At 51.4% G+C, this 24,761-nt stretch overlaps 1 protein-coding gene across 5 annotated transcripts; it reads right to left on the bottom strand.

Moving 5' to 3' along the window:
- Window positions 1-8,622: 8,622 nt before the first annotated feature.
- Window positions 8,623-24,761, bottom strand: LOC123043023 (cysteine-rich receptor-like protein kinase 28). Of its 5 annotated transcripts, none has more exons than XM_044465362.1 (18): window positions 24,656-24,761; window positions 24,389-24,470; window positions 23,937-24,096; window positions 23,571-23,826; window positions 23,011-23,230; window positions 22,765-22,921; window positions 21,769-21,933; window positions 21,364-21,402; window positions 21,175-21,239; window positions 20,362-20,416; window positions 20,249-20,285; window positions 19,806-20,146; window positions 19,534-19,704; window positions 19,269-19,447; window positions 18,165-18,230; window positions 17,522-17,638; window positions 9,371-9,474; window positions 8,623-9,284 (listed from the first exon to the last, which is right to left on the bottom strand). In XM_044465362.1, the coding sequence occupies exons 3-16, from the start codon at window positions 24,093-24,095 to the stop codon at window positions 17,578-17,580; spliced, it is 1,971 nt and encodes a 656-aa protein (XP_044321297.1). In that variant the 5' UTR covers window position 24,096; window positions 24,389-24,470; window positions 24,656-24,761; the 3' UTR covers window positions 8,623-9,284; window positions 9,371-9,474; window positions 17,522-17,577. The 5 variants fall into 5 exon arrangements, with proteins under 5 accessions (XP_044321297.1, XP_044321295.1, XP_044321296.1 ...); XM_044465360.1 differs by lacking the exons at window positions 24,389-24,470; window positions 24,656-24,761 and adding exons at window positions 18,375-18,569; window positions 24,225-24,322; XM_044465361.1 differs by lacking the exon at window positions 24,656-24,761 and having other exon boundaries at window positions 24,389-24,626.

Here is a 24,761-nt window from a genome sequence, read left to right as displayed (position 1 = left end):
GAAGCCCCTCGCTAAGGAGGGCGAGCCGACCGTGCCGATGACTTCCGTTACGCCAGAGGCGTCGGATAGTCTGCTGGAAGTGCTTCGCGGCGCTTCCATGGATGAAGAGCACCGTACTCTTAGGAGTGCTGTGATTCAAAAGGTTCGGTCCGCCCAGAGCGGATTGATCGAAGCCTGTACCAGCCTCCTGACAGGCTTTGAGGTAAGTAATCAAAAGTGTGGGAAATTATCACCCAATAGACAGTAGCCCCTAATACTCTGTTTGGTGTTCGGAAAGAAAAGCCAAATGGAGGGTCAACTCTAAATCGTAGGAGTCTAACAGTATGTGTCTATGTGAATAAGCAGGCGGTGCTACTTGCCGCTGCTGCCCGCACAGCAGAGGTCACCGGACTCAAACGGGACCTGGAGCAGGCCAAAGGGGAGCTCAGCCTTACGAAGAGGCAGCTCGAAGAGAACAAAGGTGAGTGATACCCCGTTCACATATCACAAAGAATAGGAAAAATTGGTGACGCTAAAAAAAGCGTCATGATTTTGTAATAGGGGCCACGACCGAAGTGGCGTCCCTGAAGAAAGCAATGTCCGAGGCCGAAAACAAAGCGGCCACGGAGCGCATTGAGCGTGAAAAGCAAGATGCTAGGGTGGGCGAGGTATAGCAAGAGCTCCAGGAGCTCGGCAAGAAGTTCGAGTCCTTGGAGCATGACTTCAAGGCGAAGGAGTTTGAGCTTGCGAAGGCCCTTTTGAGCACGAAAGACGCCAAGGCTGAAGCCCAAAAGGCCCAGCAGGAAATCTAGGTGGCCAAGAAGATAGCGGCGGGTAAGGCATTCATTATGCAAAGCAAGCATGTGGAGGAGACATTTCTTTTTCTTACTCGAATTCGGAGCTCTCCAGGGGCATTCACAGATCTGCCACGCAGCGTATCGGATGCCGCGGAGTTCTACCGTGCCGAAGAGGGGAGCTCAACGGAGAAGTTGTTCTGGTCCCAGTATGCTGCAGCCAAACACCCAATGCCTCTGAGTGACCAACTGAAGCAATTGGTTCAACTCCACAGGGCGGCCGAAGTGGCCATGAAGGATTTCATAGTCCGGATGTGGCCTGGTGAGCCCCTGCCCGCCAGCTACTTCGGTCTTATAAAACGGATGGTGAATGCCTATACGCGACTTGAAGTTATCAAGCGATCCGTTTGCATTGAGGGTGCCCGCCGGGCCTTTGCCCGTGCGAAGATGCATTGGGCCAAGCTGGATGCGGAGAAGCTGGTGAAGGAAGGACCGCCAGAGGGCAAGGCGCATCGCTACCCCAAGAAATATTGTGACGGCGTGATTGAAGGTGCTCGTCTCGTGGCCGATGAATGTACCAAGGACACAATCTTTGAATGAATGTACTCATGTCGTCTTTTGTAGTATGAAAAAGAACTTGTTTGCGCTATGTACCTTTTTGTTGATTTAAAATATTACCTTCTGTGCGGCTGTTTATAAAATTCTGAAAGTAGGCCAGTCATCGGCTTCCGCCCCCACGTAACTAGTACTGGGGTGTTCGTGGAAAACCCAAAACACTCTTTTATCCAATATTTTTGGTCCGTGAAGGAAGTGTTTGGCGCAGCGAACAAGGCAATCAGACTATGCGGCTTTATAGTTCTCACTTAGCCATAGAAGTCTACAATTTTAAATTGCGGCGAAGCCCCTAGAATTCGGAAATCCGAATTGGGGCGCTATACACGCTTAAATCGGAGGAGGCCGACTCCTCGCCTAAAGCGGAAAAAATCTTTAAGGATTTTAAGACCTCTCGACCAGTGACCAGCTCTCGCCGCATCATGACAGTCAGTTTTCGGCTTTCTCTACTAAGGTGTTCGTCCGGAAGAACTGGGACACAATCGCAGTAGTTCTCCCTGCGCTACCTTAACCGATATAACGGAACGCAAGGTACCAAAACAAGGGAGCCGGCAAACCCAACTATTGACCCAAGACATGATTCGGAGCTGATGCATATAATGCTATAAGTTCGGGGTGCCGCACTGTCGAAAGTGTTCGGACTTATCTTGCCGTATTATGGGGCGCCATAAGAAGCCCCTGGCAAACTGAACGTACCAAAGTGTACGAATTCAATATTAAATAAACATTTTTAAAAAAATGTGAAGATAGGAATAATAAGTTGACACTATATATTATCTCCCATTAATAAATAATACGTCCAAGCGTATGTTTACAATTAATGCGTTGAGCAGAAGTAAATAGGACTATTTGACATGTCCTATCCAAGGGCGGGTTTCATGTAGGTATATAAAACAGGTATAACGATCATTAACAGATACCACCTGGGTATTCCCTTTGTGCGCAAAGCCTTTTGCCTCCTTGGTTCTCCCTCTTGTGAGGAGTCCGATGATCCGGTTCTCTGAAGAGGTTGCCCGAAAGTAGAGTCCTGAAAGATAAAGAGGGTTATTAAAGTATGTTGCGGCTGAACCGCACTGTTGACCGCATCACTTATTGCGCCTCCGCCTATGCCCATGGTATTTTGAGTGCATAATTGTATACGCGCGACACGAATGCTGCCTGAATGGGGCTGGGGCGGAGGCCGGACTGCTAGTCGCGCTCTTGGCGTGTCTGGCGATCCTATTGCAGGGTACTCCGGACTCGCTGGACGGTGTTCGGTGTTGTTGTCGCCGGATTGGTGGTTTGCCGGACAAGGCTGCTTTGTACTTCTGCCGCGAGGGCTGCAATATGCTCTTCTGTACGGAGAGAGCGGTCCGTGTTTCCATTGACTGTTATAACCCCGCGAGGTCCTGGCATCTTGAGCTTGAGTATGCATAGTGTGGTACTGCATTGCATCGGGTGAATGCGGTTCATCCAAGCAGTGCATGATAGCCACTATAGAAAGGGACGATATCGAAGATTAACTCCTCGCTTCGGAAGTTATCTGGAGATCTGAAGACCACTTCCAGTGTTATGGAGCCTGTGCAACAGGCCTCTACTCCTGGAATTACACCTTTGAAGGTGGTTTTGGTGGGCTTGATCCTTGAAGGGTCGATGCCCATTTTGCACACTGTGTCCTGATAAAGCAGGTTCAGGCTGCTGCCGCCGTTCATAAGGACTCGCGTGAGGTGGAATCCGTCGATGATTGGGTCTAGGACCAATGCGGCTGAACCGCCGTGACGGATGCTGGTAGGGTGATCCCTACGATCAAAAGTGATCGGACAGGCTGACCATGGGTTGAACTTTGGGGCGACTGGCTCCATCGCATAGACGTCCCATAGTGCTCGTTTTCATTCCCGTTTGGGAATGTGGGTGGCGTAGATCATATTGACCATTTTCACCTGGGAAGGAAATTTCTTCTGTCCCCCCGTGTTCGGACGCCGGGGCTCCTCGTCATCGTCGCTGTGCAACCCCTTGTCCTTGTTCTCGGCATTTATTTTACCGGCCTGTTTGAACACCCAGCAGCCTCTGTTAGTGTGGTTTCCTGGCTTGTCTAGGGTGCCACGAATTTGGCACGAGCGATCAAGTATGCGGTCCAGACTAGACGGTCCCTGATTGTTTTTTTTGAACGGCTTTTTCCGCTAACTGGATTTTGAGCCACTGAATCCGGCGTTGACTGTCGTGTCTTCAGTGTTGTCGCCATTATTCCGACGCTTATGTCTGTTGCGCCGTGGCTTGCCGTTATTGTCGCAGACATCTGAAGTGCCGGAGTTTATTAGCGTGGTGCTACTGCGAGCCAACCAGCTGTCCTCGCCCGCGCAAAAGCGGGTCATGAGTGTCGTGAGGGACGCCATGGACTTTGGTTTTTCCTGGCCGAGGTGTCGGGCGAACCACTCGGCACGGATATTATGCTTAAAGGCCGCCAGGGCTTTGGCGTCCGGATAGTCGACAATTTGGTTTTTTTTACTTAGGAACCGAGTCCAGAATTTCATGGCTGACTCTCCGGGCTGTTGGGTAATGTGACTCAAGTCATCAGCATCCGGTGGTCGCACGTAAATTCCCTGGAAATTGTCGAGGAACGCGTCCTCTAGGTTTTCCCAACTGCCGATGGAATTTGCCGGTAGGCTATTTAGCTAGTGCCGGGCCGGTCCTTTGAGTTTAAGGGGAAGATACTTGATGGCATGTAGATCGTCACCGCGGGCCATGTGAATGTGGAGAAGGAAATCTTCAATCCATACTGCGGGGTCTGTTGTGCCATCGTATGATTCGATGTTTACGGGTTTGAACCCTTCTGGGAATTCGTGATCCATCACTTCGTCAGTGAAGTAGAGAGGGTGTGCGGCGCCTCTATGCCGGGTTATGTGGCTACGCAGTTCGAATGAGTCTGGTTGGCTATGTTCGGCCCGGCCGGACTTATTGATAGTGTATCCAGCGTGACGATCATCGTCACGTGTTGGGGCGCGTCCCCGCGATCCGTAGATCGATCTTGGCTGTCCTGCCTTGTTTTCCAGTATGTCTCGCAGGTCCTGCCTATTGCCCCGGGCCGTAGTGTATTGGCGTGGGGGTGCGGGCTGGTATTCGGGCTGATACGGCGTTTTATCCCGGCCACGAGGTGGCCGGTCAGCCTCGTCCTGTGCTGGTAGTATAGGCTCCTCCTCGAGTTGAGGTAGCCACTTGTGCTTTGGATAACCTTTGGTGTGGCGCTCGAGTCCATATTCCTCGGCCGCCAGGACTTCAGTCCATCTGTCTGTGAGCAGATCTTGATCAGCTTGGAGCTGCTGCTGCTTCTTTTTCAGGCTCCTCGCGGTGGCCATAAGCCGGCTCTTGAAGCGCTCCTGCTCTACGGGGTCCTTAGGAACGCCGAATTCGTCATCGCCGAGGCTAATCTCGTCTTCGGAGGGGGGCATGTAGTTGTCCTCCTCCCGGTATCCGTCCGTCGCCTGTTCGTCTGGGCTAACCTGCCCGTCTTCCTATTCGGCGTGCTCGAAGGCAGGCTGATCGGGGTTGTATTCATCTGCGGCACCATCCGGATTGTTTTCGTCTCCTGTGCCGGTATTGCTGTGGCGGGGCTTGGAGCGGCGCCGATGACGCCCATTCTTTGCTTTCTTCCTTGAGGGGTTATCCTCCATTGCCTCATCGCCATTGGTTTCTTTCGGAGTGTCCATCATATATATATCATATGAGGAGGTGGCTGTCCAGCGCCCCGTGGGCGGTGGTTCCTCTTCTTCTCCTGCATCGTCGTCCACATCGTCGATGTCTTCAGAGTCGAAGTCAAGTACGTCGGTCAAATCCTCGACCGTGGCAATGAAGTGGGTGGTGGGTGGGCAACGAATTCCCTTGTTGCCTGCTTCCCACTCGAGCCGGACATAGTTTGGCCAAGAGTCTCCTGATAAAGAGAGAGACTTTAACAAGTTCAGCATGTCGTCAAAGGGCGAGTGCATGAAGATATCCGCAGCGGTGAACTCCATTACCGGAGCCAGACCGGATTCCGCGGGCTCGGGGGTACGTGGACTGGAACCTACAGCCGGACATGAGTCCGGGGGTCCGGTGACATAGGCTTCCTTGGGGGTGGGGTCTGTGTTCGGCTCTACCGCCGATGAGTGTGCGGCTTCCGAGGCGGGGTCTATCCACCCGTCCCCGGACGACGCAATCTGCACCGGATTTAGGTCCGGAGCTCCTACAGGCGCGATATCCCGAGTATTGTCCGACAGAAGGCCTAAGTCGCGCTTGTCGTGACTGTTCGGTGCTCCTGGTGTAGGCTCGAATCCGTCGAAGATCAAGTCTCCGCGGATATCGGTCATGTAGTTCAAATTTCCGAACCTGACCTGATGACCAGGGGCGTAGCTGTCGATCTGCTCCAGACGGCCGAGCAAATTGGCCCGCAGTGCGAAGCCGCCGAACAGGAAGATCTGTCCGGGGAGAAAAGTCTCACCCTGGACCGCGTTTTTGTTGATGATTGAAGAAGCCATCGAGCCTTGCAGCGACGACACAGAGGAACTCTCAATGAAAGCACCAATGTCGGTGTCAAAACCGGCGGATCTCGGATAGGGGGGCCCCGATCTGTGCGTTTAAGGCTAATGGTAACAGGAGGCAAGGGACACGATGTTTTACCCAGGTTCGGGCCCTCTCGATGGAGGTAAAATCCTACTTCCTGCTTGATTGATCTTGATGATATGAGTATTACAAGAGTTGATCTACCACGAGATCACAGAGGCTAAACCCTAGAAGCTAGCCTATGATGATTATGACTGTCCCTCCATGGATTAAACCTTGCGGTTTATATAGACACCGGAGGGGGCTAGGGTTTACACAGAGTCGTTTACAAAGAAGGAGATCTAATATCCGGATCGCCAAGCTTGTCTTCCACGCAAAGGAGAGTCCCATCCGGACACGGGACGAAGTCTTGAGTCTTGTATCTTCACGGTCCAACAGTCCGGCCAAAGTATATAGTCCGGCTGTCCGGATACCCCCAATCCAGGACTCCCTCACTCGTCGCTATGAAGAGCGAGTACGACGACATGGCCGCCGATGACGAGGCCGCCCTCAAGTGGGCGTGCGAGGACTACGTCCGGCTGGAGACGGAGCGCCAGTGCCGCGTCCTCGAGGAGATCACCACTCGGCGCGACGACCGCGACGAGGGCGGTGTCGTCGTCCTCGAGGACAGTGACGACGATGCACCACCGCCGCCAACCAAACCCGTCCACCAAGGCGACCCAGGGCAGGGGTGCAGTAAGGACGAGAACGGCGTGAAGGAGGAGGACGGCGGTAGCGACTACAGTGCCTTCGACGTGCTCTTCGGCGTGTAGGAAGGGCGGCGGACTGCGGCGCAATAGTTTTAGTTATGTATTTTAAGTTTTTAAATTATGTTTTAAAGTTTTTATGTATAAATATCAATAAAATCGTCTAGTTTAGCCGAATATGTGTCGTGTTTGGCCGAGTTTATTTTTCAAAAATCGGCATCTAGGGTGGGCTTCAGGCGGCGGTTGGAAAACCGACCGCCCCAACGCCGATATTTTCACCGGCGCGCCCTAGGCGGCGCTATTTCAAGCCCCCGGAGGCGAACGGCTGGAGATGCTCTAAAAGGCTGGGTTCCACTTCTAAGAGATATCGGAACAACTTCAGCATCTAATGCAAAATGGTGAACAGGAAAAAATTGCCGCACAACGCTATGACCAGCTCACGCGGCAATCAAATTCTTACAAAACGGGAGATGTCAATAGCAAGCCAGGGTTAACGATGAGCACTGCTGCATCATTCAAATCGATGAAGATGTAGATGTCTCCACCGTGTGGATCGGAGGTCGTGGTGAGCAATCTCCAAATCATTGAAATGATTCCAAAAAGAGATGTCCAAGGTAATGCGGCCACCACTAGGCGAGCTCCTTGTTGGCAACAACATTGCCGTAGCACCAGCCCAAGGTAATGCGATCTCTACAACACCACCTTTCCAAGGCCCCGTGAGGAGGTGTCCTCATCTAGGAGGATTGTCGTATACTCGGCGTCTAGTCAAGATGAGGCACCAATCACACCGCCCATGTCGATCGACTTGATTGTGCGTTGATTTTACACCGAAGTCGGTCTGAACTAAAAATATACTCCCGCGAAGTGTACCCCTTGCATACCTCGGTGAAACCACAAGGTCTTCGAGAAGTCCGATCCGAGCAGGACCCATGCTACTTCAACACAAACTACATGAACACTGCCAAGACCGACAAGGCGCGGTAGCGAGGGCGTGCGTGGCTAGCACAAAAGCCACGTCTTCAGCAACGCGTGTACCAACAAAGTCACGGGCTCTGCCGCTGCCCCCACACACCACCATCATCATGCATGGAGAATGTGAAGCTAAGACAACGAAGAAAATCACACGGCTTAATCAGATCTATCTCACGGAGTAACCAACGAGAGTAATTAACTGGGAGCCTTCTGAGGCCCCGGGAACCACGAGAGCGATCATCGCTACAGTCAGTCTGGCCGCACCAGTAGACCACTGAGCGCATATGTAAAAGGCTGTTGTTATTTTGTTTCTCCCATGGAAGATTAATAAAATGTAAGTTTCTCTATGTTTATTTGTGTATTTAGTACAGAGGCACGCCTGCATTTTTTATTTTCTCTGACATGTAGAGAGATAATAACGTAATAACTATGTTATGTTTATTATTTCTCGTGTGAAACACAAAGACATGTGCATGAAAGTCACATTTACAAACCTTGGAAACAGCCACAGAATTCATGCTCATGCTATGTTTAGCCAAGTCTGAATGATGTTTGCTACTCCAGAACATGCCTCTCATGGAAATTCGGGTTTGTGGGGGGGGGGGGGGGGGCATTAGATTTTTGCAACAACGAAAGGTAGGAAGATCTCTAAATCTAATTGCGTCAGGTTACCCAAAAGCACAGTGAAAGCATTTTTGCACATACAACTCCTTAACCTCTCGATCGGTAGAAAAATTAATCCCAACCAAATACATGAGCTTCCAAAGCATGCTCTCATTCTAAAATAGAAATTTAAAACAATAGTAACGCAAAATTGGGAATACCATAATCCATTAGGAAGATAAAAGATACCTTCTCGAAACATGCATATTTTTAATTTTCAAAAGTGACCAATATGTTAGGTTATTTCCATTCCCACAACGGCAAATATGTTGCCAAAACCATATATACAACTAAGCAGAAAACAAACAAAATATTAATGACACCCCGACCTAATAAGAAGGAGCTGATAAATAGGTGATCAACTTTCTACTTTGTGGTAGAAAAACAATATCTCTAGCAAGTACACTTACGTATACATATATCACATAACCACATCAATACAAATTTCTGGGAACTTCATGTCGCCATTCGATGAAGTAAACAATACTAATATCTGAGCATCTCTATGCCAAGAAACATACAAGTTGGCCAAAACACACTTACAAGTCAGAGAAACATGCTCGGACAATACCAGTCAAAAATACATTTTAAATGAAAAAAATGCATTGAACAATGAGAAATACAAATGCTCGTCTCCCACCAAGTGTCACCAAAAACTATGAATTGTCTAGGTCAATTTCACAACAAAGGGTTTATGATCCTTGTCAGTAAACGAAAATCACCAATCCTTATTCTACCAGAGATAGGTCTTCTTGCGCAAATACATCATTTTTCTCTTTTCATGACGAGAGCATTTTTACTTATTCAAATTTCCATAACAGGCTATATCCATAGCAAAAAATCATGTAGATGATGTATCATTCAGCTCAATTGGAAGTTTTTTTCAAATATGACGAGGGCCTGGTTGAATCACAAGAGTTCCAGATGTTACCTCTATAACGGTCTTAAGGTATCATCCAAGCTAGCCGCTGGGATGATCAGGATTCAAAGACAAACTTGTGTCTACCTGCAGTGCAATATGCATGAAACGGGGGAAGGCAAGACACAAAACATTGGCAAGAGAGCACACGGATATAAAAAGAAGAATGGTACCTCTTGATTTAGCACCAACACTCGATGAGTTTCTAAGTAGTTATCAGTTTGCTTATGTTGGAGCAGCACTCTGTTACTTCCATCTGAGATCTTCTCAGTGCATTCTGAAATAAACAACAAGTGTGATGTCTTGCATATGCAAAATTTCCTATTTATCGACTGTTATAGAAAACGTGTTTTCATCTAAAACATATGCAAGAAGAAAAAAATGGGAGTGCGACTCCTTCGATTGGGGACACACAATCAGAGATGGCAAAGGAGCATTCCATGCGACGTACTGACGTGTTTAAATTTAAACATGTAATAAGGCATATTGGAAGCTTGCACTGATCACTTAAGAAACAATAAACACTTGTTTCCTTCAGCTAAGTTAGTCTGCATCACAGGCCACAGATAATTGATGCATTAAAAAAGCTAACAGGATTAAGAAAATCCATTGACAGTTAATAAAACATATATGGATTGCAACCACACTGATGGACTGATTTTTACAAAACTGGTATGTAAGAATAGCATCACTCATTACAAAATATGTTTGAGTGCAACATTATTTAGTAACTGCAAACAAACCCTTCGCCCATGTGTTTGCAACAAGTGACAAGTGAAAAGACGGATGCATAGGTGATATAGAAATCTTGCGCTGCCAATTACTACCTCCATACGGAAATACATGTTGATCAAACATATGATTCTAGATGTATCTAGGAAAGAGAGACACGCCTAGATGGCTCTGGCTCTGGCGACTCGCGCCCCCCCCCCCCCCCCCGACGGCGCGGGCTCCGCGGCCGCCCGGCCGTCCCCTCCGCCGCCCTCGCCCTCGCGCCCCGGCCCTCCGCCGGCGCCCGCCTCCCCCTCGCCAGCCTCCTCTGGTTCCCCGGCTCTGCGCTGGGCGGACGTGGCCGAGGCGGAGGATTTGGCGGCTGGCCGCCCCGTCGTTCGTCGGGCTCGGGTTCCCCCCAAGGCGCCGCCGCGGCCGACGCCTGACCTTGCCGGTGGCTCTTCCCCCAGGGGTGGGGGATCAGCCGCCCGTGGGTCGGGCCGCCGCCGCCCCCCCCCCCTCGGCCACCCCTCCGGCTCGGCCTCCACACGGCGGTCCCTCGCGAGCTGGGCTCCCCCCCCCCGGCGGCGCCGCGCTGGCAGCTGGGGCGTTGCCGGCCGCGCCGACCGGGGTGCCGCCCGTGCCTCCTGGAGGTCTTCGCCCACCGCCGGCCTCCTCCAGGCCCCGCCTCCAAATGCCCCGGCCGGTCCGCCCTCTGCGCCCTCGCCGGCGTGCGCTTCGGCTTCTTCCGGGCGCAATCCTTACCGCCCATTCCTCCCCTCCGGCCGGCCCGCCGGCCCCCTCCCCCTCGGTCGCCCCTCCGGCCCGCCTCCCCCTCGCCGCCCCCGAACGCCCCCGCCGGCGGCCGCCGCGGTGGTGCTAGGGGAAACCCTAGCGCCCCGGCTGGTAACCCCCGGGCGGTCGTTTCGGGCCGCGCTGGTGCTGGGCCGGCCCGCGGACCCGGCTCCTGGGCCCCTTCCTGGGCCGGTGGCGGCTGGAGCGGCCTGTGGGCTGGTGCCTGCGGTGACTCGGGCGGGCCGCCCCGGCAGGCCGGCTGGGCCCCGCCTGGCCCACCACGGCCCCCCACGCCAGTCACTTTGGCTCCCGCTAGGGTTGCCACGCCCTCCACTTCTCCCCACCCCCGCGCCGCCAGCTCTCGCTCCTGCCCCCTCGGTCGCCGCCCCGCTTCCTGACCGCCTCGCCGGCGTCACCGATCCCCCTCCGCCCCCGTTCCCCACCGCGCCTCCCATGCCGCGGGAATGGGGGGACGAGGCGGGTCGCCCCAAACGCCGGGCCGACGACCGCCGTGAACCTCCCCACCCCTCCCCCGATGGCCGCCGGCGCGAAGAGGACCTGCGGCAGCAGCTTTCCTCCCGGCCGGCGCGGCACTCGCCGGCGCGTGAGCCCCGCTCCCCCGCCCGCCCATCGCGCCGCTCCCCGGCTCGTGACGACCGCCGCTCCCGGTCCCCATCGCGCCGCTCCACTCCGCGGGGGGCCCCCCGTGACCGTGACCGCGGCCGGTCCCCGGCTCGGGAGACTCGGCCGCCCCCTCGGCGCCGGTCTCCCTCGCCGGCCCGGCGCCGCGACCGGTCTCCCTCGCCGCCCCGACCGCTCCCCTCCAACGCCGAAGCCGACGCCACCTCCAGCCGCTACCAGCCCCCCCCGCTCTCAGGCTGCGTTCCCGCCGTCCAATGGTGGTAACGGCAACCGGGGACGCCCCGGATCCAAGAAGAAGAAGAAGAAGGGGCCCCCGCGCCCTCAAGCCACCACCGCCTCCGCTCCTGTGGCTCCTCCCCCGGGTGCCGCCGCCGCGGCCGGGGCTCAGCCGTGCTTCAACTGCGGCCTCTCAGGCCACTTCCAGGTGGCATGCCCCAACCCACCCTCGTGCTACTTGTGCAAGGAGTCCGGGCACCCCGCGATTCTCTGCCCGGATCGCCCGGTCTCGGAGGAGCTCATGATCTACGGGCACGGCATCGAGGACTTGGCTTTCTTCCACATCGAGGTGCCCGAGCTCGCCCCACCGTCCCCCTCGCTGCTGGCTGTGGTGACGGTGATGGGCGACGCTGTCGCCACCCCGGAGCTGATTGAGGCTGAGCTCAACCACCTGTGCCGTTGCTCGTGGGACTGGCAGGTGACCCCCACGGCCCCCAGCTCCTTCTCCGTGGTGTTCCCAGACGCGATGAGCATGGGCTTCTGCACTCGCAGCAACAACATCACCCTGGCGCTCAACGACATCGTGGTGAACATCGCTGAGCCACAGTGGGATCCCAGAGCCGTCGCCACCCTGGACACGGCTTGGCTCCTCATCTCTGGCCTCCCCGATGTGGCCCGGTCCGAGCGGACCATCCGCAGTATGTCCAAGATCCTGGGCAGGGTGGTGGTGGTGGATGAGCTCTCCCTGCGCAAGGAGGAGGAGGTGCGGGTTAAGGTGAAATGCCTGGACTCCTCCAAACTCCACGTCACGATCCGGGTCTTCTTCAACGATGATGGCTACGACCTCAAGATCCGCCCCGAGCCCCCGTCCCACGTCGGCCGTCCTTGCCTCTCGGCGGGCAGTCTCCTGGGAGGGGGCCCTGCGGCTGATGACGACACCCACCACCGCCGCTCGCGCTCCTCCCGCTTCGATGATCCTGCCGAGGAGGATGAGTCGGAGCACTCTCGCTCCCCGTCTCGGGACTCCCCCAACCCTCCCGCGGGTAGGGGTGGGTCGGGGCCGGGGCGCTCTCGGGTGACGGCTACCGATCTCGCGGTGGCCCTCCGCCTGGCCACCCCTCTGGCTCCCTCCCCATCGGTGTCGGAGTCCTCCGGCGTCATCTCCAGCGTGAGCCTCCTCGTCGCCCCGCCCTCGTCCCCCCGCTCCCCCGACGCCACCTCGGCCCGCCGCCCTGCGACACCAGGGGCCGAGCCCACCCCCGCCGGCTCGGACCCCCTGCTGTCCCCCGCGGCTGGTGATGCTATGGTGCCCGTCGCCCCCCCCCCCCCGCTGCTGCTCTGATCTCTCCACCATCAGGAGCAGCGGTGGGGGAGTCCCTGGGGTCACCCGCCCCCCTCCCCGCGTTGGGGCCGGCCTGCCTCACCCCCGCCTCGCCGGCTTCCCCGGCCGCCTCGCTGACGGTGGACGTCGCCTCCCCGGCCTCCGCGCACCCCCCTCCGACGGTGGCGTACACCAGGAGACCCCGGTCCTCCTCCACGCCGGTGACGTCCTCCCGCCGCAGCGCCCGCCTGGAGGCGTCACGGCCGGGCGACTCTCCTGCTCCTTCCGTCGCCGAGCGGGCGGAGCTCCGCGCCGCGGTGCGGAACCTTGAGTCAGGTGTGGATCCCGTACCTCCCAGTTCTTCTCGTTGCTCCTTTTCTGCTCTCGAGGCCGCTCCCCTTGGCCACCTTGCTAAGGTGGCCAACGACTCGGCCATTGTCTTCAGGGGGGAGGTTGGGCCCCCTTTAGATCAGATTGAGGCCATCAGGGCCCGGGAGATCCTCGACGGCAGGCTGGCCGAGTCTCGTGCCCGCCTGCTTCGGCCTCCAGCTCCGACCCCTCTGGAGGCCGACGGGATCATCCGTGGTCGCACTCGGTCTCGCACGGCCGCCCTTCGCGCGCAAAGCGCCTCTCGTGTCTTGGGGTCAAGCAGCCCCCCGATGGGGGTTTAGATGAGGGCCCTTTTCTGGAACCTCCGCGGCTTCGGCCATGACGGCCGTCGCCGCCAGCTCATCGAGTACATCCGGGACGAACATATTGACATTATTGCCATCCAAGAAACCCTTAGAGTCGAGTTCTCCCTACAGGAGCTGGAACATCTGAGCCCCCACCTCTTCGCGTGGCACTGGCTCCCTTCTAGCGGGACCTCAGGCCACTCGGGTGGCATCCTTCTTGGGGTTAAGGATGCCACTTTCGAGGTGGGCGGCATGGATAGAGGGGAGTTTTTCGTTAGCATGGAGATCTTCGAGCGGGCTTTGAACTTCAAATGGGAGGTCATTGCGGTCTACGGTCCGGCTGACCACCGCCGCTCCCCGGCCTTCCTTGCCGAGTTGCAGCTGAAGATCTCCAACTCCCCACATCCTGTTTTGGTGGGGGGCGACTTCAACCTCATCCGTTCGCCGGACGAGAAGAATAATTCCCGGGTTAATTTCCCCCGGATGCAGCTTTTCAACGATTGGATCGCGGAGCTGGGGCTCCGTGAGCTTGACCGGACTGGTGCCAGATTTACTTGGACCAACCGGCAAACTATTCCGACACAATCCGTGCTGGATCGTGTCCTAGTTTCCCCGGAGTGGGAATTGCGATGCCCCCTGGCATCGCTCCGGGCGGTCACCCGGATTGGTTCCGACCATGTCCCCCTTCTCCTCTCCACGGTTGACGAGCGCCCTCCCTCCCCGCCGCGGTTCCGGTTCGAGAGCTTCTGGCTCAACCAGGCGGGCTTCCGGGAGGCCGTCGTCGCCCGCTGGATCTTCGCCAGGTCGGCACCCCATCGCGCCATGTCCGCGGTCGATACTTGGCACTTTTGTGCCAAGTTAGCCCGCCAGTTCATGAAGGGTTGGGGGGCTAATCTTGGCCGGGACCTGAGAGAGCGCAAGAATTCCATCCTTGTGGCGATTCAAGCCTTGGATGCGCGCGCGGACTCGACCGGGCTCTCCTCGGATGAGTGGCTGCTGCGCTACGACCTAGAGGACCAGCTATCCCTCATCTACACGGACGAGGAGGCCTACTGGCGCCTACGGGGCACCCAGAGATGGGTGCTTCAGGGCGACGCAAACACCGCCTACTTCCAGGCGGTTGCGAACGGCCGGCGCCGTCGCAACTCCATCCACTGGCTGTGGGATGGAGATGCGCAGTTAGTGCAGCCCGCGGCCATCCGCCTCCATGTGGATGGCTTCTATAGGGCCTTATTTACCCCCACCCCGCGTGGTGGGGCTAGCCTTGCCCCCGACATTTGGTCGGGGGCGCTTGGAGTCTCGGCTGCAGCCAATGCGGCCTTGGTTGCTCCTTTCAGTGAGGACGAGGTCCTCGCTGCCATTAGGGGGATGAACCCCTCCTCGGCCCCGGGACCTGATGGTCTACCTGTAGCTTTCTTCAAGACGTTCTGGCCTACCATCAAGCATGAGGTCATGGCTCTCTTTGAGGAATTCTACTCTGGTACCATGGATTTGGGGCGCCTTAACTATGGTGTGGTGACCCTCATCCCCAAGGTCCCGGGTGCCGCCGATATCCGCCAGTTCCGCCCCATCACAGTTATTAATGTGATCTTTAGGATTCTGGCGAAGGGGTACGCCAATAGGGTGACCCTCCTTGCGGACACTATTACCCACCCGAACCAATCCGCCTTCATTCAAGGCCGATTTATCCTGGATGGGGTGTTGGTGTTCCACGAAGTGCTCCACGAGGTTCGTCTGAAGCGCCACAGGGCGGTCTTCCTTAAGCTGGACTTCCACAAAGCCTATGACACGGTCCACTGGCCGTTCCTGAGGGAAGTCCTGCTTCGCAAGGGCTTTGACGATCGGTGGGTGACCCGCGTCATGCAGCTCGTCTCCTGCGGCCGGACTGCGGTGAACATCAACGGCGAGATTGGACCCTTCTTCCCTACCCTTTGTGGGGTTCGGCAGGGGGACCCCTTCTCGCCGTTCTTGTTCAACATGGTTGTCGATGCCCTGGCCGCCATCCTAGTTAAGGCCACGGCTGCGGGGCATATTCGAGGCTTGGTCCCGCACCTTGTTGGAGGGGGAGGGGTGACCCTTCTCCAATACGCGGATGACACCATTATTATGACGGAGGGATCCGCCCTCGAGATTTCCAACCTGAAGTTCCTCCTTCTGTGCTTCCAGCAAATGTCGGGCCTGACCATCAACTTTGACAAGAGCGAAGTGATGGTGCTCGGCTACCCCGATGAGGACGCTCAGTCCATTGCCGATCGGCTTAACTGCCGGCTGGGATCTTTTCCCACGACCTATCTGGGGATCCCCATTAGCGACTCGCGCCTCACCGTGGCGGACCTCCGCCCCACGGTGACCCGTATGCAGCACCGAGTTGAGCCCTGGAAAGGGCGCTGGCTGTCGAAGGCGGCACGTGTGATCCTTATCAACTCGTCGCTTGCCAGCCTTCTGTGGTTCCTCATGAGCTTTTACAGCCTTCATGAAACCCTTCATCAGGAGATCGCCAAGTACCAGGCCAGATTTTTCTGGGCTGGCGAGGCAGGCAGACAGAAATATCACATGGTCAGCTGGCCAGACATCTGCAAACCCAAAGACCAGGGTGGCCTTGGGATTTTGTCCTCTCGGCGCATGAACATCGCCCTCCTCACCCGCTGGCTATGGCGCATTGCCAATGGGGAGGGAGGCCTTTGGTTGACTATCATCCGGAACAAGTACCTGCGTGGCCAGCCTCTGGCGTTCTGCCAGCGCTCGGGCGGTTCCCAGTTTTGGCAGGCAGTCGTCCAGCTGCTTCCAGTCCTGAGGATAGGCACCTCCATCTCGGTGGGCTCTGGCGCCTCGACCTTGTTTTGGCTTGATAGTTGGCTAGGGGACTCCCCCCTGGCCGCCCGGTTCCCCATCCTCTTCGACATTGTAGTTGACCCTCGGGTCTCGGTCGAGGCGGCCCTTATTGACTTAGGGCGCCTCGCGTTTCGTCGTCCTTTTGGCCCTGCCGAGGTGGCTGCTTGGGATGTCCTCCTCCAGGACATCGCCCTGTTGCCTATGGACGTGGCTGACTCTCCGGATGCCATCTCCTGGCGTCTGGATTCCTCAGGCCGCTTCTCCACCAAGTCCCTTTACGCGGCTATTGCCCCATCAGTTGCCCCGGAGCCTTTCGGCCTTATCTGGGACATCCGCCTCCCACTTAAGATCCGGATCTTCTTGTGGCAATGGATCCGCGGCCGCCTCCCGTCCGGCGTGGAGGTCCTCAAGCGCCATGGGCCTGGGGATGGGATGTGCCCCCTATGTGACACGGCGGAGGATGCCAATCACATCTTCTTCTCCTGTTGCACGGCACAGTTCCTATGGGCGTGTTTTCGCGAAACGGTTGGGGGACAGTGGTGTAATAACAACTTCCCCGACTTGCTTGCGGAAATCCAGGCCTCCCATCCACGCTACAGACATATTAGATGGCTGTGCGTTGGGGTGCTGGCTTGGACGTTGTGGACGGTTCGCAATAAGCTTGTCATTCAGAAGGTGCCTCTTCGACGTGCGACTGACTCCATCTTCAAAATGTGTGGTTACTTGCAGCTCTGGCGGCCGCTTAGCCGCCCTCCGGACCGGGATGCCATCGACAGACTCCTCTCCGACCTTCGTTCGTTGGCCTTCCGCCTGGCTCCGCCGCTCCCGCCGCCTCCCCCGGAGCCCGACTAGAGGCGTCTCTCTCCCGGCGTGTGTGCCGCTTTTTGTGTGTGTGTTGGGCTTGTTGAGCTGTGCCCTCAGCACTAACCCTTGATGCTTGTTTGTTCCTGGACTGTGTGTGTGTGTGAACCTTGGTGGTGTGAACCTTGTGGATGTTGGCTTTGGCATTGGCTTTATCTATAAAGCGGGGCGTGAGCCTTTTTCGGTAGATGTATCTAGATACATCGTTTGAGCGACAAGTATATCGGAACGGAGGTAGTTCTAAATTCAGGGAATTAAAGAACCATCTTTACCTCTCTTGTTTGTTGCTGCTGTCCATACCAGCGGCTTGATGCCTCTCCATTTAATTTCAAAGCTGTTGCAGACCAATATCTACCAGTACCAGTCCATGCTCATGTCCGATGAATATCCTACAGAAAAAATAGTTACACATGTGAACAAGCATCTGTGAAGTCGTAAATTTAGTATATGGTCCATACATAAAGAGGTCATCACAAGACAAAATTCAACACTTGTAGCCATGCTGTTGAAGCTCACCCTCAAGCATCTAAAAGACGAGCATGTATAAATTATGCAATAGAGGAGGTTAAGTAACACGCGAACACAAGGAATATTACAAGCTAGCAACATAGTCCTGTGCATGTCTGCGAAGCGGAAATTAACCGGGAGGCAACATTACAAGGTGTAAGGCTGTGAGTGTTATATATGGCTACATGTTTTATAAAACAGTAAAAGCATAGAGAGGGTATTGCTCACTGGTCGACCTCTATTTTTTTTTAATATTCATTTTTCATCATTAACCTAACCCGGCCTCTACCTACTTTAGAGCATAATTTGCTCTGCTACACATACATAATCAAGGACATTGTCGACAAGCCAATAAAAATAAAATTTTTAGGGTAACAAAAACAAGAATTGATAGCACAATTTAGTTACCTTCCTCCAGTTGAACATGCTAGACTGTGAACTCGCCCGAGACCAAAGCATAGGTACCTCTTCCAGCTAGGAAATGTCAAGAAATATATTACTATTATTTCTTCAAAAATTAATGTATAAGAAATGAAGCATCCGTATAGAAAAAAACATAAACTACATTGACGCCCGACTTCCACTGCTAAAAAGTAATGACATTTTTCAGTGATATACCATATATGTCTGTGGCCTGGGGGCTCGACGGCTACATGCAAATTTTGGATTGCTTGGTTAATCCAGAAGACACGTAATGATTTAGAGCTGATTTAGTCTTTTAATCATTGTGTTTCTTGTTCTCCTGATCAGGTGCTACACAATATCCCTTGTTTTTGAGTGGAAGCAGCTGCAGCCGGCAAAGAAAAAAAGAAGCTGCACGGTTGGTAAGATTCACGTCATTCTCTGCTCTGCTAAGAGGGCTGTGGAAGATGCTCTTCCCCTATCAGCAATTTAACATGGTCCATCTCTTTCCACATGGGTGGTAAGAAGGTAAGAGTTACTCAGACCCACTACTTAATAAAATAAATGGCTCAAATATACTCCTACAAATCATGTGAAAAGGGAAGATAAGAGGGACCATGTTTATTCTTGGAGAGCATGCATTCCGATAATAACAATATTTGCTATATTGCAAATATGCTTATGTTTTTGCGATATTACTAGTATAGAAAGAACTCAAATATATTGCTAAATTCTGAGATAGTGGCTGTGTGCATCAACCACGCGATGTGGAGGCCAGAGGCACTCCATCCATTTTGGAAGAACAAAATTGGAACTGAAAGATGGAACTAATAAGAGAAACTCAAAGAAAGTGAGAGTGTTCTCCATAAGACTGACGTTAGGTTAGGTATATTGGTAGATTATGATGACAATGCAGTTTTGCATACCAACTTTTACAATTAAAAAGTTATCAAAAGACCATTCAGAAAAATGCAAACTATTTAGTGAGTGAGAAACAATTTATGTGCCCGGAAGGTATCCTAATGGGTATGATATTATACGGAAGGTACACATAAAATTGGTCAGAGGAGCAAACTTAACTGTTAGTACGACACAACAGTTAGTGTGTACCTGTATGTTACTGCGCACCACACCGTGACAACTCCGTTATCTGTTCCACTTAATATGATTTTCAACTCGGGGACATAGCAGGTCGCAGTTACACCGCCGGCATGTTTAAGCGTGGCTTCTGGTTCTGTAACAGATGCAACCCCAAGATAATCCTTGGGCTTATCATCGTACTTCCACACCTATTTGATTCATCCAACATTAATTTTATTACACGTCATACACCAATCGTTCTGAGTATACAAGCCCTAGTTCTTTGTGTACATACCTTGGCAGTCTTATCCATAGATCCAGTAACTAGAAACCTTGCAGGAGAGTGAAGTCCTTCAGAATTGCCGATGAAGTAATCGACTGAGCATACTTGCTCTGAATGACCACGCACCACAACGTAAGGCTCCTGATTGCCTGCTGAAGCTGTCAGAGGATCATGACTCCACAGCTGTGTACATAGAAATGTACATATACCTTTGTTAGGTACGTGGGAAAACCATGATGATAGGAGATATATGTAACACATTTCCTTGCTGTATCTGCAAATACCTTTACTGATCCATCACAGAAACCAACACCAAATGATTCATCCTTGTCAGTGTTAAAAGAGGCATGAGTCACTGTTCTGAAGTAGCTTGGCCCTTCATACATACACGTCCAGTCCTCTGTGTTCCGGATCATAATGGTGGATCCAGTAGATAGTAACACATAACGCTGGGATGGATTGACTGCCAGAGATATGATACCCTTACCCTCACTAGCAACGACAGTTTTAACCTTCACGAGCCCCTCTTCAATCCAATCGAAGTTGCACACATACAGGACCCCATGATCGTCACCGGCCACAATATTCCAATCGCGGTTCCCTTCCACAAATTTAGCTGAATGAACTGCATGCAGAGGCAACAAACAGGCGTGTACTGTGATTGGTTACAATGCTGCAAAGGTAACATGAATCGAAAGGTCGTAAGCGGTGGACGGAGTAAACATGCCTGGCTTGTCGCTCAGTTTAAACGGTGCCAGAGTTACCTGCGAAGAAATTCATAACTTAAATAATGACTTAAATAATGGTGCCTCTGTTTATTCACAATAAACAGTAACTTGCCTTGGTGTCGTAGTTTAACATTACAATGTACCCGGACAAGAGACTTAACAGAATCCTGCATCATACAAGTGGCTATTCGTCAACATATTTTTGGCTCAACTTATGACAATGGAAAAAATGAACATTGTTAACAGTAACTATGTTTTGAAATAATTTTAAACTAACTTAGTCAACATTATATTGCATTAAAAACCTGGATTGAAATAAAATTCGGGCTTGTATTTACTAGGAGCCATGCTGACCGTTGCATGCTGTCTCAAGATTTGTCCGTGCTTTATTAAGATTTCAAGATAATTTAATTCTCATCTATAACTAACGGGCAACAGTGGTGTGCTTTTGAGAAGCTGCCTCAGGTCGCACATATCTAAGTTGTCATCTTTTCCAATAGAGCATGTGTGGCTGGTCAAGACGCCCATGAGCAGGCTGTCATCGATGGGAATATGGTCACCATGCCCCTGAGCGCCAAAGAAGCTCAGTGTGGAGCTGTAGTGGTTGATGATTTTTGTCCCTGTTTTTCATTTTAGCTCGGTAATAATTAAGTTGATGATTTGGTTTAGACTATGGTTTTGCTTTCTACACTCTTAGCTGTATTAGTGTTTTTTTTCCATTATGTCTTGTAAGCTTGTAAAATACTCCCTCCGTCCCATAATATAAGAACGATTTTAACACTACACTAGTGTTAAAAACGTTCTTATATTTTGGGACAGAGGGTGTAGTTGCTGAACTCATGATACCGATGTTCATTTTGATTTAAACGCGGGGGGCAAAACTGATGTGCGTGTACAAAATCAAACAGAGCTAATTCGCACTTACCAAGGTTGACTTGGATGCAAATCCATGTCTTGCAGTGAACTGAAGTTCTCTACATGCACAGCTTCCTGCATAAAATGAACATTGAGGATGTCATAACCTGTCAATTTAACAACTTTTTGCAAAAGCAAACCACTGTTGAAAATTGAGGATGAACATTGAGGATGTCATTTCCTACAAGCACTAAATCACCTCAGGTTTATCTGGGTCCAGAATATATGGGTCCAAGGTCTGCATGATGTTAGAGTACAACATTATAATTATCACCAGTAAAATAATGAATTGCGCTTCTATTGAAAAATAAGGGTTATATACATTTAATGCTATTTCTAAGAAACATGCAACTTCATCTACCGAAGGAGTCAGGACAGGCAAATCTACGCAAGAATAAACTGAGGTATTTCAAGAAGGGAAGGAACAAAAGATGCCCGGTTTGAGACTTTGAGAATGTCATTGTTGGTCTCAACCGCAGGCTGCCTGCTGGTAAGGGCAAAAGGTGGAGCACCTCCTTGTCACTCTCTTCGTCAGTCAGACAGGTGGACAGAGGTCCGGCAACAGCTATCAGTTTTGTAATTCTGAAAATTACAAGCTTCTTACCAGATCAAGAATTTGTGATATTTGCTTTGCCGTACGCCTGCGATGCCGATTGTGGTCCTTACAGTTCAATGCAATCCTAAGGCATGTTTCCACCTCTTTGGTAGCAAACTCAAGTGCACACCCTTGGTGAGTTCTTCTCAATGCCTCAGTCCACTTTTCTAATTCCTTTAAGTTGGAAAGGCATAGTTAGCGTAATGTGAAAAAACATACCAGCAAGGCTTTAAATTTTGGAAATGAAACATGCTTGTCCGCACCGCAATACGCCAAAATAAAAAAAATTGTTATTTTCGTGCAAACGCTGTTAAATTTCGGCACAAAATTTTCGTGCAAGTACTACTCCCACCATCCGAAAACCTTGTCACGGAAATGGATAGAAATGGATGCATCTATAGTTAAAATAAGTCTTGATACATCCATTTCTGCAACAAGTAATTCCGGACGGAGGGAGTATCGTAAGAGAAAATTCGAAAATGTCAACGAATTTTTAAACCATGGAAGTTGAAGAATTCCATCGTTCTTTTTATATGAAGAAAACCATACATATGAGAACTTATATGAAAAACCTAATGTTTTTATAGTGAACAGTATGACAAAATCTCCACCTAATTAATTTCACATACCGTCCATGGGTCTACCACAACTACATGATTGTACCCCCCCCCCCCCTCCTAAGGGTATACACAATTATGTGCGGGAAACTATTCTAGTAGTTTTTTTTTTCGAGAAATTCTAATAGTTTTCCTTGCAACAATCTACTTTTTTTCCTTCGTGGGGAGACAACCATAATAATTAAACCCATATATTCGTTGGTTTGTGACGTGGTAACTTTTATATTCATTTTACCAGCAATATAATGTTTATTTGATGGAAATAGCAATGTCAGCAAACATGCTGGCCAAAATAACTTACTACAATTTTATACACAATAGTAAGTATTTGTCACATTAAAAACTCTTTTGAATTCCAAGGCACAACATGCCAATGCTTCTAACTGACCTGTTGTACGAAACTTTCATTGTCCTCTTGTGCCTTTTGGTAAAGCTTAGGGCCTTTAAAATCTGTCAGAAGTTCAAATATTACAGTCCCAAGACTGTATATGTCAGCCTTGTTTGACACAAGGCCATCGTCGATGTACTCTGGGGCCGTGTATCCCCTGTAACCACGACAATAACGATAATACCATGTAGAGCATTAATAGAAGGAATAATTAGCATCAATATTCTCTTAGGATAGTTAGCTTACCTTGTTCCAACAAAGCTGAGGGTACTGGACGTGTTTTCATCATCAAAGAACCGTGAGATACCAAAATCTGCGATCTTCGGTACCATGCCCTTGTCCAACAGTATATTGTCGGGTTTCAAGTCCAAATGAATAAACCCTTTGCTGTGAATGTAATCTAAACCATTACAGATCCCCTTTATTATCTGATGGCGGTCAGGCCATTCTGCTCCACCGGGTGGACCTACACAAGGAAACAGGTAGCATAATTCATTTCTATTTTGTTTGCAAGTTGCAAAAGTAATTAATAGTTGGTCCCGAAGGAAACTGTGTTATACTTATCCCAGAGACTCATTTTTGTGTCAAAGAAAACAACAGCAGACCATTGAGTTGCACTATTTGATGGCTAATTGTAATCATGTCCAACACCTAATTAAAATGGGTTAACAGTCCTGATGTAGAAGAGTACATCTAGCAATGTACTGTAGGAGGCTAGGAAGAAAATGGAAGAATTGGAGATATTATGGAATGAAATTGAAAACATAACAAGCCAGTAAATGTGTTTTCTGTGGATTATATCATACCACCCTTTTTTACGGGCCCGTGGGGTACAAACTCCATGCAGAGCAGCCTTTCTCGCTTTTCTGCAACAATTTTTTCCCCATCATATAAGATTTCTTTTTCCTCCATGTGAATGCAGTAGCCTAGCAGCCGTACAACGTTCTTGTTTCTCAGCATCTTCATACTAGCAACCTCAGCATAAAATGACTTATCATCAACAACCCGTCGATTAATCTTAAGCCTCTTAACAGCGACCACTCTGTCATTTGGAAGAAACCCCTGTTTTATGTGTATGAGAGACAGAGATTTTATACTACTATCGGTTATATGGGTGAGAAGAATCCAGAGATTGTAAATATATTGGAGCTGTGAATAGTTAACTGAAATACCTTGTAAACGGTACCAAACCCTCCTCTTCCCACAACACGTTCATCTGAGAAATTATCAGTGATATTCTCAAAAAGTGAAAGTGGTAGCTGTTTGGCCTCCACAGTTGGATCCAATAGTATGTTCACAAGAGTATTCCGTAGGCTGTCGATATCACCCATGCTGGTTTGAGAACACGAAAAAATACACACAAGGGAACGCATGTCACACTGATCGACAGAGCCAGAAACAGAACAATGGAACAAATTAAACTACTTCTGATGTGAGCTCAAGTTCTGATCTATGCAAACCTTATCTCTATCCAGTTCAAATTAAACGAAACAAAGATTGAGAACATGTGGCGGCATTCTACATCAAGTTTAAGCAAGCGCATGTAGCAATGAGCATGGATATGAAGTCAAACAAGCAGGCAACTCGATGGAAAGAGCACTTGGATTAATTGGCACCGGCTAACCTTAAGATTTGCCGGCGGCCGGCCAGGCCGGGCACCGGAGATATCGGAGTCTTTCTTCTTAACTCGCCGCCGAAGTGGATCCCTGCCGTCACAAGAAAGAAGATGCTTCAAGCTATGGTATCCAGCTAAGAAGATGCGTCAAGCTAATCTAGGCCAGAGTTTCCAGCTAATAATTAAGATGCTCAGCGCGACCCTTTCTAGATCTGCGCCGCGCTATACATGGCCAGCTGTCACAACAATCAAGCAATAATTGTTAAAATATAATACCTTTCGGCCTCGTCTAGAGCCAAGTTAATGAAGCCGATTAAGTATAGAAGTCTGTGCTAGCTAGGATGACAATGACAACCCACTTTGCTTGCCTCCTCCAAACATG

Source organism: Triticum aestivum, chromosome 2B (assembly GCF_018294505.1).
Source record: "Triticum aestivum cultivar Chinese Spring chromosome 2B, IWGSC CS RefSeq v2.1, whole genome shotgun sequence".
NCBI lineage: Eukaryota > Viridiplantae > Streptophyta > Magnoliopsida > Poales > Poaceae > Triticum > Triticum aestivum.
Note: the sequence above shows the minus strand (reverse complement) of the source record. Positions and strands in the feature narration are given on the sequence as shown.